This window comes from Dipodomys spectabilis, unplaced genomic scaffold (assembly GCF_019054845.1).
Source record: "Dipodomys spectabilis isolate Male_0828 unplaced genomic scaffold, ASM1905484v1 ptg000018l, whole genome shotgun sequence".
In the NCBI taxonomy this organism is placed as follows: Eukaryota; Metazoa; Chordata; class Mammalia; order Rodentia; family Heteromyidae; genus Dipodomys; species Dipodomys spectabilis.
In genome coordinates this window covers 11,964,570-11,979,771 of record NW_024870695.1, presented here as the reverse complement: position 1 = coordinate 11,979,771, position 15,202 = coordinate 11,964,570, and the positions used below count along the sequence as shown (strand labels likewise).

The following is a 15,202-nucleotide window of genomic DNA, read 5'->3' as shown; positions in this document are numbered from 1 at the left end:
CTCTATTGGTAGAACCTGGAACCACATACAAAGATCAAAGGAGCAATGCCAAGTCCTCACCCAGCATCACAAAGCATATGGACTAGCTAGCACTGTTGGCTCACACTTGTAATCCCAGCTACTCAGGAGGCTGAGATCTAACGATTGAGGTACGAAACCAGTCCAGACAGGAAAGACTGTGAACAAAAAGTCAGAAGCGGAGGTGTGGCTCAAGTGGTAGCCTTGAGGAAAACTGTTAAGGGAGAGAGTGCTCAGGCTCTGAGTCCAAGCCCCAGGACTAGCACAAAATAAAATAAAATAAAATGAACAGGCAGACTTAAAGGGTGACCATCATCATGCATTGTTCTAGAGGCTGTATATGTGTTCATTAATTTGATTTTCACTAAGTACGAGGCACTGATGTCTTTTAAAATCTTATCTAACAGCAAGTGATGGGAATTCTATTTAGAGCAAGATGGTCCTTGAGAGGACATGTTCTCAATTATTTAATGGATGGCATTGTTATAATTAGGTTGCAAGTTATATGTTGCCCCAAGATTAGTAGCAAGTGAGATTTGATGAGAATTACCGTACGAAAGTATCCAGGGTCCTGACAGTCAGCCCAAAGAGCTGATCTTGATTCAGAATAAAACAAACATCTTGATCATCATGGTGCTCTGAGCATTCAGCTGAACTAATATTTATAAAAGGCCAGAAGCTTTGTCTGATTAAGTTAGAGTTGGGTGGAAGGAGGAGTACAGAATAATTGAGTCAAGGCCAACTGGGAGACTGTAGCTGTGAGCCAGGTCTAGAATAGTCTAGATTTGGTAGCCAAGATTTAAAAGGCTGGAAGAAAAACCTCAGTGCTAGAAATAATTAGAAAGGAAAATTATCTTGGTTTTCTATTCTATTACTGAGACTACATAAACATTAACTTGAAAGGTATTTTACTCTACTTTTGACTAGATGATTGAATTGCCTCAAGAAAATTTTTAAAAATGTTTTGATTTGCCACCTATTCTGTATTTTGTATTCTGTACCAGTCAAGGTCGAAGACCAGCCAACATTTCAGTGCTGATCTCTCTAGTGAGTATTTAAATATGGACTTAAAAGTAGGATGAATGTGTCCTGTTGGTTCACGCCTGTAATTCCAGCTACTCAAGAATCTGAGATCTGAGGATTTCTGTTCAAAGTCAGTCTGAACAGAAAATTCCAGAGACTTAAAAAACAAACAAACAAACAAAAAACCCCTTTAATTAACTACCAAAGAGCCAGAAGTGGAGCTGCTGGCACAAGAAAAAAAATAATGATAGTAGAGATACATTGCCAACTGGTATGGACTTGGGCTCAACTCAAGAGAGCCACGTGCAACTGAAGCTTACTGTTTCATATTGAAGTCTGTAAAGGGGGGAAGTGCTTAGGTATAGTAGAAAAAGAAGAGGTTTGGGGTTGGGGTAGTTTTAGATTTAATTCTTTGTCCCTTGGGATGTATGTGCTTTTGAAAGTAATTTAATCCTTTTCTACCTTAATTGGAGAGAATAAGACTAGTTATCTCTTAGAGATTTGTAAAACATGTTTTTTTTTAAATTAACATTTATCAGTTATACGTGGTGTTTTCATTGTGATATTTCCATATAGGCCTAAAATGTACCCTGATCAAATTTAGCTCCTCTAGCACTTGACCCCATCTTACCCCTTCTTCAAATAATTTCAACAGGTTTTATTTTCAGAAATGTTCATTAATGAGATACTGCACGCAAGGACACCTCCATTCTATAGACATTTAACACGCGTGAATTATTGCCATTGAAAGCAGTTCAAGCAACCGGGTGGAATGCTCACTATTCAGAATGCTTCTGGATGATCTAGACTCTAACATGTCAAAACTGAAAGAGACTTTAGAGTTATTTGGCTAATCAATGCATTTTAGGACTAAGACTTAGAAAAATCTGTGATTTGCGTGGCCACAGGGGCCACCTGAACCAAATTGCACATCTCTTGGCTTCTAGTTGGAGTTTTTGAGCTACCGAAGGTCCTTTGCCTGCTAAAAGTTCATCATGGTTGTAATAAGACATTTAAGATTATTTTCAGTATTAGCAGTAAAGACTCAATACTTACTCCTTACAAGTGTGACATAGTAACAATAGTTATCACATTAATCCTAAATTTCTTACTTATAAGTAAAAGTATGGTGACCACAAGTGAAGGAATTAATAATTATTTTAGAAAAGCACACGGGAAAAATACACTTCAGAAAACAAAACCAAGAGACCTTTTAAAAATAGTTTTATTGCAATTATGAGGGTGTTGTACAGAGGGGTTACTATTTCATAAATCAGGTAATGAGTACATTTCCTTTTTGGACAATGTCACCCCTTCCTTCATTTTCCTTCAGACTCCCTCCTCTGCCTGCCCTGCCACCTGCCACAAATTAGTTTATTTTCCACATAGTCTATACTGAATAGCACGATTAGATTTGTTCACCCTACTTCCCTCTCTTTCTGTACCCCACGTTTGCCCCCCCCAAAAAAAACCCAAAAGCAGAAACAAACACCACTACCACCACCAAAATCCCATTTACATTTCCTGGAATTGTTTTTGATAAATAGTATTTTAAATGTTCAGAAGAGTTGCACTTTTGGGTCCCTCCCCTAAGAGTATCCTCTTTTAGTCTGACTGTGTGTGAATGCCTAGACTTCTGTATAGGTTCTCACATGCAGTTATATTTTAGATCTAGCTTCCACATAGGAGAGAAAACATTCATTGTTTGTCTCTCCAAGCTTAGCTTACCTCATTTAACATGATTTTTTTCTATGACCATTCATTTCCCTGCAAATGACATAATCTTTATTCTTTCTAATGGATGAATAAAATTCTATTGTGTATGTGTACCACGTTATATTGATCTACTCATTTATTGTAGGGCATCTGGGCTATCTCCATAATTTAGCTATTGTGAATAGTGCAACAATGAACATGGGTGTGCAAGTGTCTTTACTATATTCTGACTTGCAATTCTCTGGGTAGATGCCCAAGAATGGAATGGCTGGGCCATAGGGAAGTTCAATATTTACTTTTTTGAGGAATCACCAAACCACCTTCCAGAGTGGTTTTACTAGTGTACATTCCCACCAACTGTGCAAGAGGGTTCATTTTTCCCTACATCCCTACAACATTTGTTGTTGTTTGAAATCTTGATTTTGGTCAATCTAACTGGGGTGAAAGACAATCTCAAAGTTGTTTTGATTTGCATTTCCTTTATGGCCAGGGTGAGCATTTCCTTATGTGCCTATTTGCCATTCTTACTTCTTCTGAAAAGCCTCTCTTCTTTGCCCATTGATTGGTTGACTTATTAGTTTGGGATGGATGCTAATTTTTTGAGCTCCTTGCATATCTTGGATATTAGGCTTTTGTTGGATGCATTGCAGTAAAGTCTGCTGGCTATCTTTCTAGTTTAGTAACTATGTCCTTTGCTGTACAGAAACATTTTATTTATTTAATAATAGTTAATATTAAATAATTAATAATATTATTAAATATTAATATTAATTCTACCTATCCATGAACACAGGAGGAAAAAGGTCATAGTATATGACAATTTCTCCAAAAACATGTTAGATAAAAATATTCTACAAAGGACTGGGAAGGTGGCTCAGTGGTAGAGTGCTTGCCTTGCATGCTCAAGGCCCTGGGTTCGATTCCTCAGCACCACATAAGAAAAAAAAAAAGCTGGAAGTGGCACTGTGGCTCAAGTGGTAGTGCGCTAGCCTTGAGCTGAAGAGCTGAGGGACACTCCCAGGCCCAGAGTTCAGGCCCCACGACCGGACCAAAAAAAAAAAAAAATGTTCTACAAAAAACCTTGTGGATTTTTTTCACCATTCAAACTATCACAAAAGCCAGTGTTTAATTTTGGGAAGAATATCTCCATAAGATCTCTCACATATGGAAGTGGCGCTGTAGCTCAAGTGGTAGAGCGCTTGCCTTGAGCTGAAGAGCTGAGGGACAACTCCCAGGCCCAGAGTTCAAGCCCCACGGCCGACCAAAAAAAAAAAAAAAAAAACAAAACAAAAAAACTTTAAAAAAAAAAAAAAAAAAAAAGATCTCTCACATAGCCGGGCGCTGGTGGCTCACGCCTGTAATCCTAGCTACTCAGGAGGCTGAGATCTGAGGATTGTGGTTCAAAGCCAGCCCGGGCAGGAGAGACCGTGAGACTCCAATCTCCAATAAACCACCAGAAAACTGGAAGTGGCGCTGTAGCTCAAGTGGTAGAGCGCTCGCCTTGAGCTGAAGAGCTGAGGGACAGCGCCCAGGCCCAGAGTTCAAGCCCCACGACCGACCAAAAAAAAAAAAAAAGATCTCTCACAGCTGCTGGAGGAGGTCTTGAGCATTCTGATAACCTACTGTTTAGGTAGAGATAGGCATTTCACTTGCCCTAAGAGGAGACATAGAAATAAACAGTCACCAGGCCTCATTTGCTAAGCCAGAATAAAGTTTATTAAACCATAGTGGATATGGTTATTTCCCAAGGAGCAGTGAAATAGCCTCACAGATCCCAAGTCTCCACCTGTACCCAAAGGAGTGAAACACAAAGAAGTTGAGCCAATCCACAGGAACCTGGCTGTGGGCATTGGCTATGTATGGATTTAGCCTGGATGTAGAAAGTAGCAGCGATTGAAGGCCCAGGTCATGGGGAAGACAGATGGCAGCCGTGTCCTTGAGTCAAGGTGTGACCACTTAACAGGGCTCACAGGGGTTCTCGCAGCCAGGCTGGACATAGGTTGTCAGGTTGATCCCGCTGAGTCCAGGAGTTGGGTGACGAGAGCTGAGCAGCCAGCAGGTTGGCACATAGACCTCGGGCTGGCAGCATGGTGGGGGGCAGCTATCACAGCAGATGGGCTGAAGGAGGTTGATCTCATGTGGGCAGGTGCTGGGCAGGCAGACTCCGCAGCGGCAGGATTTGTCAGAGGAGCAGATGGTGGTGGCAGGGCCCGTGGGGACACTGCAGCAGCGGGTGATACAGCAAGCCATGGCGTTGGGAGTTGGGTTTGTGTTGGGCTTGGAGGAGAAGGCTCTTGGTGTCTTGATGCTTCTGGCTTCTGCTTCTGGCTCTTATATACCCACCTCCCTGGGTGTCAACCTATGACCAAGAGTTATTTTCCCCCATGTTTCAGTTTATAGCTGTTTCCATAAAATCCATCTAATTACTTAAGTGGTTTATTACCACATCACCTCATTAAAGAGATCCAGGTTGTTTTGTTGTCAAATAAGGACTCTTCATATTGCTCAGTTGTCACCGCATAGACAGACAGCTTCATTTCAGGCTTCAAAGGCATGGAATCATTATATTCCAACCATTACACGTTACTAAGAGTGCATAAGTATGCATATCTGCATATCTTCCCTGTGTGTGTATGTGTTTGTGTTTGTCTACTTTTCAGATGAACAGATAAGTAGATTTTTTGATTGTTATTCTATTAGCAACCCATAGATGTACCATGATCCTTTTAACTTTACACTGAAAAAGTTGGGGAAACTTTTAGATTTATTCTCAGTGAGCCTCAGAAACTGAATTACAATAGATGGATAGAATCTTCAGAGCAATGGGTTTTGGTTCTGTGTAAAGGCATCTTCCACAGCAAGTCAACTTTAGCAAGTCACTTGTTTCTTTTTCTTTTCTCCCTTTTCCACCAACATCTCCCCACCCCCTGCTCTTTTTGACCAGTCCTGGGCTTAAACTCAGGGATTGGGTTCTGTCCCTAAGTCTCATTGTGATCAAGGTTAGCACTTGAGCCATAGCTTTTCCTTAGTAGTTTTTTTTTTTTTTTTTTGAGATAAGCGTCTCATAGACTTTCCTGCCTGGGCAGCCTCCTTAGTAGCTAGGATTACAGGCATGAGCTACTTGTGCCCAGTGTCACTTGGTTCTTTATCCCTCCTTTGTACATGCTTCGGATGATAACTTGGCAGGATGGGAGCAGATCTGATTAGTTGATGAGGCCCAAGGTTCTTTAAAACTGCTGTCCAACCATGTTATGTATTAAGACTGCCACCAAAATGCCAGTTGTATTGGGCCATTTAAAGGCTGACAGGCCCAGAATTTTCCCCAGATGAGTTTTATATGAACAGCTGCTTCAAAGGACATGAAATAATTCTCTTCAGTAAGTTTGAGGAATGCCGAGTTCTTCACAGGTTTCTCAGAGCCGTTCCTGTGCTTCCGTAGTGCTCTGTGATTATCAGTGAAGAGATAATATGTTTTCTCTCAAGCTTTCTTGCTCATAGTTTATTTACTTCTATTGATTAGCTTCATAGAGCATGCTTGGGGGAGATTTAACAATATCATATGGACTCTGGGATAAAGGGATATTTCCGAATTCCATCTAAATCGCTACAATCTTTTTTTAAAAAATTATCCTTAAGAAGTTGTATAGAGGGGTTTCAATTCAACATATCAGTTTGTGAGTGCACCTCCATTGTTTCCCCTCATCTCTCCCAACTCCACCTATCCCCTCAATTTACTGGCTCCATTTTCACATATGCATATTGAAGATTATAACTGCATTTTCCTGTTCTATCTCTCTCCATTTGTCTTCCCCTAAACTACTATAATCTTAAAAAATATTTTTGAAAAATAAAGTTGTAAACTTTAGTACAATATTTTAAAATTTTTATTAGAGTAGGAATAATATTAAACTGAAGAAACATTTTGAAACTAGCTGACTTTGAAAGGTTTACACGCATATATTCTCTTGATGTATCTTCACATAAAATAGCTTAGAAACTTATACAAAGAACAAGAGACAACAAGATGACAGCTTGACAGCTTAAAAGAGTCTTTTATTTTAACCCTCTTCTTACCAGAGTATTTTGTAGCTTTGGTTTTCTTTGCTGCATTAGCATATTTTAAGTCAGGCACTTAGTGATTGAATGCTTGTTGCAAGTCAGACATTATGCAAAAAGAAGCAAATAAGTGCCAGGCATCAGCAGTCCATACCTGAAAGCTTATCTACTCAGGATGTTGAGATCTGCAGAATGTGGTTTGAAGCCAGCCAAGACAAAAAAGTCTGTGACACTTTTTATCTCCAATTAACCAGCCAAAAGCAGAGGTGTTGCTCAAATGTGTATCCTCTGTGTCTTACAGCTCTGTGACCAGCACTGTTACTGTGTCAATTTCCCAGGTGATAAAGCAGAATAACTAGGCCCTGGTAAAGCCACTAGTAAAACCATGTTCATTGCAGCACTATTTGCCATAGCCAAAGTATGGAATTAGCCCAGATGTTCCTCAGCGGACAAATGGATCAAGAAAATCAATATCTGTATCTATATCTTTATATATGGATTTTATTCATCCACCAGAAAGAATGATATTGTACCATTTGTAAAGAAACGGAAAGACTTGAAAAAATGATATTAAGTGAAGCAAGTCAGGCCCAGAGAGACAATGGTTACATTGTGGAAGTTAGAATCATATGTGGAAGTTAGAATTAGCCTATAATGTATAAGTAAATATGTAGGGTAGTATGCAAGAATACACAAATGTATTAACTAAAATATGGTAGACTCAAGGGAGAAATCAAATAGTGTAATTTATTAGAAAGGCAAAGTCAAAGCCCAACAAAATAAGCACCAGGAAATGGGTAATTGCAAGGGGGTAAGGGCTAAGGGGAGGGGTTGACAAATGAGTAGAAGTGTGTGTGTGGGGGGGGGAGGGATACAGTCAAGGAGCCAATGTATATACTACAAAAGAAAAGGGAAGGGGTGGGTCAGGATTGGGAGATGGGAATGTTGAAATCCGTGACACTGTTCAAGATGCATTGTATTCATAAACTACTTGGTTAAATAGCAACTTCTGGTACGACTACTTAAAGATAATAATTTTAAAAAGCAGAATGAAGATACTGTGGTTGATTCTAAAGTCACACAGTTAATGAGCACACAGTTGTGCACACCAATGAAAGTAGTAGTTTGCTGTTACTTGATTTTGTGTGATAGTAGATCATATTCATTCTATGTTATGTATTAAATCATTCAACAAAAATGCCCAGTGCCTGCCCAGGCTGAATGAACAAAGCAATGCCCAGATCAGATAAGATCCTCGTATCACAGTGTTCATTCTAATGGTGGAAAATTAGTGTAGTAAAATAATCAAATGAATACATAAGGGCTTCAGAAAGTGGCAGGCACCAGAAGAAGATAAAACAGGGGAATATGCCACAGTGGCCATGTTAGTCAAGATAGATGCATATTTTGGTTAGGGTGGCTGGAGTACGAGGAAAAGAAGGGAGATGAGTTCAGAGAGTTGGCAGGTAACAGGCTACATAGGATTTTCCAGGTTGTTCTACAGAGTTGATACCTAATTTTAAAGGCTTTGAGAATTTACTGGATGATTTCTTTATTCAAAATGTATTTTTATCTTTAATGGGCACACAGAAGCTGTACATCTTTATTGGGAACAATATTAACTTTAATGTGTTTAACATGGGCAATGATTTGATCAGAGCATTTGACATATCTATCACCTCAGACAAATGTGATTTCTTTGTGTTAGAAGTATTCGAAATCCTCTCTGCTAGATATTTTGATTATGTTTGATTATTTGTGGTCAATCTTTGTTATCTTACTGTGCTATTGAGCATTAAAAGATACTGTCCTATGCCAGTTTATTTAAAACCAGGAGTGATAGGATATGATTCATGCACAGAAAAAAAATGAAGAGCAAGCCTGTAATACTCAGGAAGCTGAGATCTGAGGATCATGGTTTGAAGCCAACCAGGGCAGGAAATTTCCTGAGATTCTTTATCTCCAACTAACCACTAGGAAACCAGAGTGGCATTTTGGTTCAAGTGGTAGAGCGCTAGCCATGAGTGACAAAGCACAGGGACAGCATCAAAGCCCTGAGGTTGAGCCCCATGACTACAAAAAAGAAAAAAGAAGAATAGCAGGGCCATTGTGTAGGCATGCGGGACCAGTGAGGGTCCAGGCGGCAGGATTGACTGATAAGAAGTGGTAGAGTTGGGGAGACATTTGAAAGGAAAGGGGATGGTTATGCCAAGTGAGAGGATGGGTGGACAGGCAGGTCAAGGATCATGTGAGGGCTCAGATTTACTCACAGGTGAGCAGACCTAAGCCAAAACTGTCCTCTAGGATGATAGGAAAGAGGTTGATCATGGTGATCTTAGTTTAGGACCCACAGAATAGCTTGAAGTCCATGAAAGAGAGCAGGGCTGGTGTGAAGATTTGGGAGGCTCCTACATACAGAGGCAAATTCTGCTGACGATGAAGTTCCCAGGCTGGGAATGCGATGATCACTTTTATGTGCCTTAGTCACCCATGGTTGTGAACTTCCCTATTCTTACTGTGTCTCCTAACAATCTCTGGGTTGGTATTGGGCAAAGCCTCCCACAATGGCATCTCCAAGTCAGCAGGAATCATAGCAGGCTTCCCGCTCCAAGGTCATTCAAGGTGATTGTCGTTGGTGGTGTTTTTCTTAAAACTGGTTGGAGAGCTTCATCTCTTCACATAAGCAGGAAACCTTTTAAGTGTGTCATCCTTATAAAAGTGCCTGTGAGTAAAAAACTTACAGTCATAATTTCCTGAATTGTGTGATATTTTACATCACTGGCATAGGCCTTTATAAAACAGATCAGGGCTACCATGGATATTGATCTACCCATTGATGACATAATGTTCACTTCACTCTTGGTTGAGCATTGGGGCAAAGGATTTAGGGCTCAGATTAAATAATCCAGTGGACTCAGATGTTCCCCCTAGTCTGTGATAATAGTTAATGTCTGTTAGGATTCTATCTACCTTGCTATCTTTACATTGAAAATTACCCTTAAGTTGGAGTCCTTGTCAAAAAATCCATGTGTCTTCTGCTTGTGCACAGCTGATAGTCACTATGGTTGTGCAGGTGGGTGTATCCTACAGGGCTGACTGTGCTTATTCTACTTTATTTCCGGTCAGCTGATGTGATCTCCCTGCCACCTGCCAGAACCAATCTCACAGCGATCAGTCACATGGCATATGCAATATTCTTTTGTGTTGTTGTTGCCAATCCTGATTGAGGTTTCGCTCTTTTTTTAAAAAATAGAAAGATGCCCATCTATGATACATAGCTTAAAAATGGAATGCAAGCTGCTCAATGGTGCCAACGTGAGGATTGTTGAAAGTTCACCTCAAATAGTGCTGCTTCACACATTCCACATTGTGTGTGAGGGCGGGGGAAGTACTGGGGCTTGAACGCGGCCTAGGTGCTGTTCCTTAGCTTATTCACTCAAGGCTAGTTACACATGCACTTATTTTTTGGGGGGGTGGTTTTGTTTTTCCTGGGTTGAATTGGAGATTAGAGTCTCATGGACTTTCCTGCCTACGCTGGTTTTTAACCATGATTCTCAGATTTCAGTCTCTTGAGTAGTTAGGATTACAGGCATGAGCCACCACATTTGGCCAACAGTCCTCCCTTTAATATCTTTTAATTACTATTGTCTTTAAGTCAGTGTACAAAAGGTTTTCAATGCAACATGTCAGTTTATATACGATTTTAATTAATGTCACTCCTTCCATCATTTCCCTCCATCTCTCTCAAGTTGCCTGGTTTCATTTTCACATATATATAATGAATATTATGATTGTACTCACCCACCCTTCCTTTCTCCTTTCATCTCTCACCCCTCTTGTGGACCTCTCTTTCCACCGCAACTGTTTCATCTTTCTGGAATTCATTTTGTTAAATTGTAAGTTGCGCAGAGGTGTTACACCATTGCCATTCTCCCCTAGGTTTGCCATAGTTTAGTCAAGTTGTTTGTGCATATCTGCACATGTAATCTTGCATGTTGACTAAACACGCTCCCACTGACTGAAGTTTTGCCTATTTTCCTTGGGAACCCTAAGTCTTCAGTTTAGTCCTCACATATCATTGTAGACTGCAGTGTACTTAAATATGGCAGACCTCTATGTGTTAACTACCACTGGGTAAATGGACATTGAATAAGATTTGAGTGCCTGGCATGTGAAAGTATTATTTTTAGTCCAGTTACTATGTGAAATCTAATATTACGGTATTTAAACTCATAATGATTCCATAATAAACTTCAGAGACTTAAATGCTACATTATTTAGATATAAGCTGACTCTATGACTTTAGCATATTTTGAGCTGTGAACTGACAAATATGTGGCTGGCTATACAGTAACAGTTAACTCAGGCATTTGAAAACAATGTAACAGGTAGGGTTCTAAATACCTCACATGGATTTTATCAGTTAATTCTTACCACAACTTTAGGAAGTTGCTCAGGGTGACTGAGATGCAGAGTGGTTAAATCACACAGGGTCATCAGTTGGCAAGTGGTGGCATTTGGATTGAACCAAGGCCTTTCTGGCTTTAGACTCTGTACCTGCAATCACTAAACACTAATCTCTAATTGTATTGATTATTATGTTTATCAAGAGAAAATATATCATTTGGCTTATTTCAACCACTGTTTGTTGGGCAGGTAAGAACAAGCAGGCACAGGTGTGTTCTCTAGTGTCGCAGTATTTTCTGGGCCTCACAGGGTGCCCAGGACTCAAATACAAGACAGATGAAGAGAAAGGGAATTCCTGCAGTAGGAAAGAGCAGCACTAAATGCCTACGAATGGAAAAGAACTATTTATTTATTTATTTGTTTGTTCTTTTGTTTTTTTTTTTTGAAGAAGTGAACAGGGCCCTGTATCCCAACAGTTATCTATGAGGTTGAAGCTAGAGGTCACATTTTGACTTCCAGTATGAATCTAAGTATGTTGACTATTAATCATCAAAAGAATATGTCTTTCTAAAGTAGGAAAGTTACCTTGGTATAACTTGTGAATATAGCCAATGTAACTACCACACCAGTAGGGTGTGTAAGGGATGAATTAACACATGAGAATTTACTATTATTATTATTAGTAGTAGTAGTAGTAAGAGTAGTATAGTGTGTCTGAAACACTATGCTTAATAAATGTCTCTTGATGGTGTGGCAACTATTTGAGAAATCAAAGGAAGCTGGAGCTCTTTTACTGTCATTTACAGATATTCTCCCTCTTCCCCTTTCTCCCCCTCCTCCATGGGGTGAATCAGGGTGAGAGTTTAGATGGTTTGTCCCTTTCCTAGTCATAGTTTTCACAACAAGTTTTGAAGTCAATGGAGGCCTCACCTCCTGGGGAAAAATTAGTATCTCCTAGTCTTGTCCTGCCAAGGTTACACCAAAGCAAGCAAAAAGGAAGAAACGAGTCCCCTCTTCTTCCAGCTCTGTGGTTTTCCTCTCTTGCCCTCTAGTGGTCAAGTTCAGCAGAGCCTGCGGCAAAGAACCAGTGGGGATTCCTGGGCACCAGAGGCCAGCTTCTCAAAGTTCAGTACAGAATGGAGAAATAATCACAATCTGTGCCCAGGGCAGTTTATTCTGCAACCCATGGTTTCCAGCACAGGCATTGTTAGTCTGAGGAATATTCCCACCCCATTCTATATTCTTAGTTTCTTAATTATATTGTCTCCTCCTGGGATGGGGGGGGGGGGAGAGGGGGTAGGTCAGGATTGGGTTCATACTTAAGTGTTTAACTGATGAGCATGTGACTATAAGTAACAGTGGGTAGCCTCTTTTAGTTTGACTTACTCATCTACAAAACCGAGTCCACAAAAATCTGTTTTGCAGGATCGATGCTAGTATTAAACAAAACTACATTCATTGCAAGTTAATTTAGCCTGTGGCACAGGATGGGGCCCATTTTTCGATATCAGGATAACCAGAAGTGGTTTACTTTGACCTGGTTATGGGTCTAAGCATTTCCACAGGACTGTCAGTCCTGTGCTGTCTTGAGCTGCTGTGCAACATTCAATCAGCCTGCTGCCTGGATGACATCATTTTGATTACATCAGCTTAATAGGGAGCAGCAGGTACTTCAGATGCCTCAGAATGTGTGAACTTCAGGATAAAGATAAACCTTGCAAGAACTAAGGCATTCATGAAGTAACGTTTTGGGAAGTACAATTGTCTAGAATAGGATAAAATATTTTCCAAGATGCAAGTAAAATTCCTGTAGTGGAACTAACATTAACTTTTTAAAAAGCCCAACTTTTGATTAGCTTTTTGTGATTTTTAGACTCAAATGAATACTATATTTGAGTGTGCTTTTCTAATATATTCAATGACAACTCCATATGCTCCTGGATATTTTTTTAAATTTTATTTTCTTGTAAAGATGCTGTACAGAGAGGTTACAGTTATATCAGTAAGATAATGAGTACATTTCTTGTCAAGCATTGTTACCCCCACATCTGTTTTTCTCCTACTATTCCTTCTCTCCACCACATCCCCCAACTCCTCCCCCCTACAAAGTTGTAAAGTTCATTCCCAATATAGTGTTTTGTGAGTATCATTGTTGCAATGGGTTACCCTGTGTCTTTGTTTCAGTGTTTTGTTATTCCCTTTCCCCTCCCCAAATTAGATAAATGTGTATACAAGATGCAAGGTACCAAAACCAAATACATTGACAACAGAGATATACCGAAGGAAGAAAAACATACAAAAGAAACAAAAAAATCGCATAGTACATTAAAAACAGCAATAACAAAGAAAAACCTCTTGGGTCCATATCTTGGGGTTCATTTCACTAGGCATCATCTTATAAGGTCATATGGACATAGCTTTTGAGCTTTTCTGCTCATCTGATAAGATTCTCCTAGACATATACTAATTATTGCAAATAAGGGAAACCATGGGGCCTATATTTTTTTGGGTCTGGCTTACTTCACAATATGATTTTTTCCAAGTCTTTCCATTTCCTAACAAATGGGGCAGTATCATTCTTTCTGATGGAAACATAGAATTCCATTATATATATACACATATATACATATATATGTGTATATATATATATATATATATATATATATCACATTTTCTTGATCCATTCATCTACTGAGGGACATCTGGGTTGGTTCCATATCTTAGCTATGGTGAATAATGCTGTGATAAACACAGTTGGGCTGGTAGCTTTCATATGGCCTTGTTTGTGATCATTTGGGTAATGCCCAGAAGTGGGATTGCTGAGTCATAGGGGAGCTCTATGTGGAGTCTTTTGAGGAACTTCTATACTGCTTTCCAGAGTGGTTGAATAAGTTTACACTCCCATCAACAATGCAGTAGGGTTCCCTTCTGACCACATCCCCTCCAGCATCTGTTGTTATGAGATTTCTTGATGACAGTCATTCTATCTGGGGTGAGGTGGAATCTCAATGTTTTGATTTGCATTTCTTTTATGGCTAGAGAAGTTGAGTATTTCTTCATGTGTCTATTGGCCATTCTTATTTCCTCTTCAGAGAAGTCTCTCTCTATAAGTCTTTAGCCCACTTTTTAATGGGCCTGTTGTTTCTTTGAGGATTTGTTTTTGGGGGATTTACTTTTTTGAGTTCTAAGTATAATTTAGATATGAGGCCCTTGTCTGTTGTATGGCTAGTGAAGATCTCCCAATCCGTGGGCTTTCTATTGATCTTGCTAGCTATGTCCTTTGCCATGCAGAAGCTCTGCAGTTTCATGCAATCCCATTTGTCCAACCTTTCTTTGATTTGTTATGTTTCTGGGTCTTTATTAAGAAAAATTAAGGCCTGTGCCAAGGAGCCCTATAATTTCTCCTATTCCTTCCTGTAATGTTTTCAGGGTGTCTGCTTTGACTTCAAGGTCTTTGATCCATTTGGAGTTGATTCTAGTGCAGAATGATATGTAAGGATGTATTTTAGTTTTCTACAGGTGTTTAACCAATTTTGTCAGCACCATTTACTAAAGAGGCTGTCATTCTTCCATTCTATTTTTTTGTTCCATTATTGAAGATCAGGTGGCTATAGGTCTATGGGTTCATTTTTGGGCTCTATTCCATTGGCCCTGGATGTTTTTTTAAAGAAGGAACAAGAGCAAAGGGAAGGCAGTAAAGACAGCTACCAGTTGCAGTACAAGCTGCCATTTCATCTTGAGCCTTACCTGCCAGTATATCTGGCGACGTCTTACTTACATATGCCTGGGCTGTCTTCTGCGATCCTCAGATCTCAGCCTCCTGAGTAGCTAGGATTACACGTGTGAACCACCAACACCCAGCTTCCCACTGTTGCTTTTGAATAGGAAATATATGTTTTTCCTCCCTGTCATTAGACTATTGATATTGATACACCTCTAATCTTTTTAGGTATCATGTGTAAGGAGTTGGTATTCAAAAGCT

General features: G+C 39.7%; 1 protein-coding gene across 1 annotated transcript; it reads right to left on the bottom strand.

Moving 5' to 3' along the window:
• Positions 1-4,713: 4,713 nt before the first annotated feature.
• On the bottom strand, positions 4,714-5,007 carry LOC122102801 (keratin-associated protein 3-1). Its single transcript, XM_042673493.1, has one exon. It carries the CDS (start codon positions 5,005-5,007, stop codon positions 4,714-4,716), a length of 294 nt encoding a protein of 97 aa, XP_042529427.1.
• Positions 5,008-15,202: the final 10,195 nt, after the last annotated feature.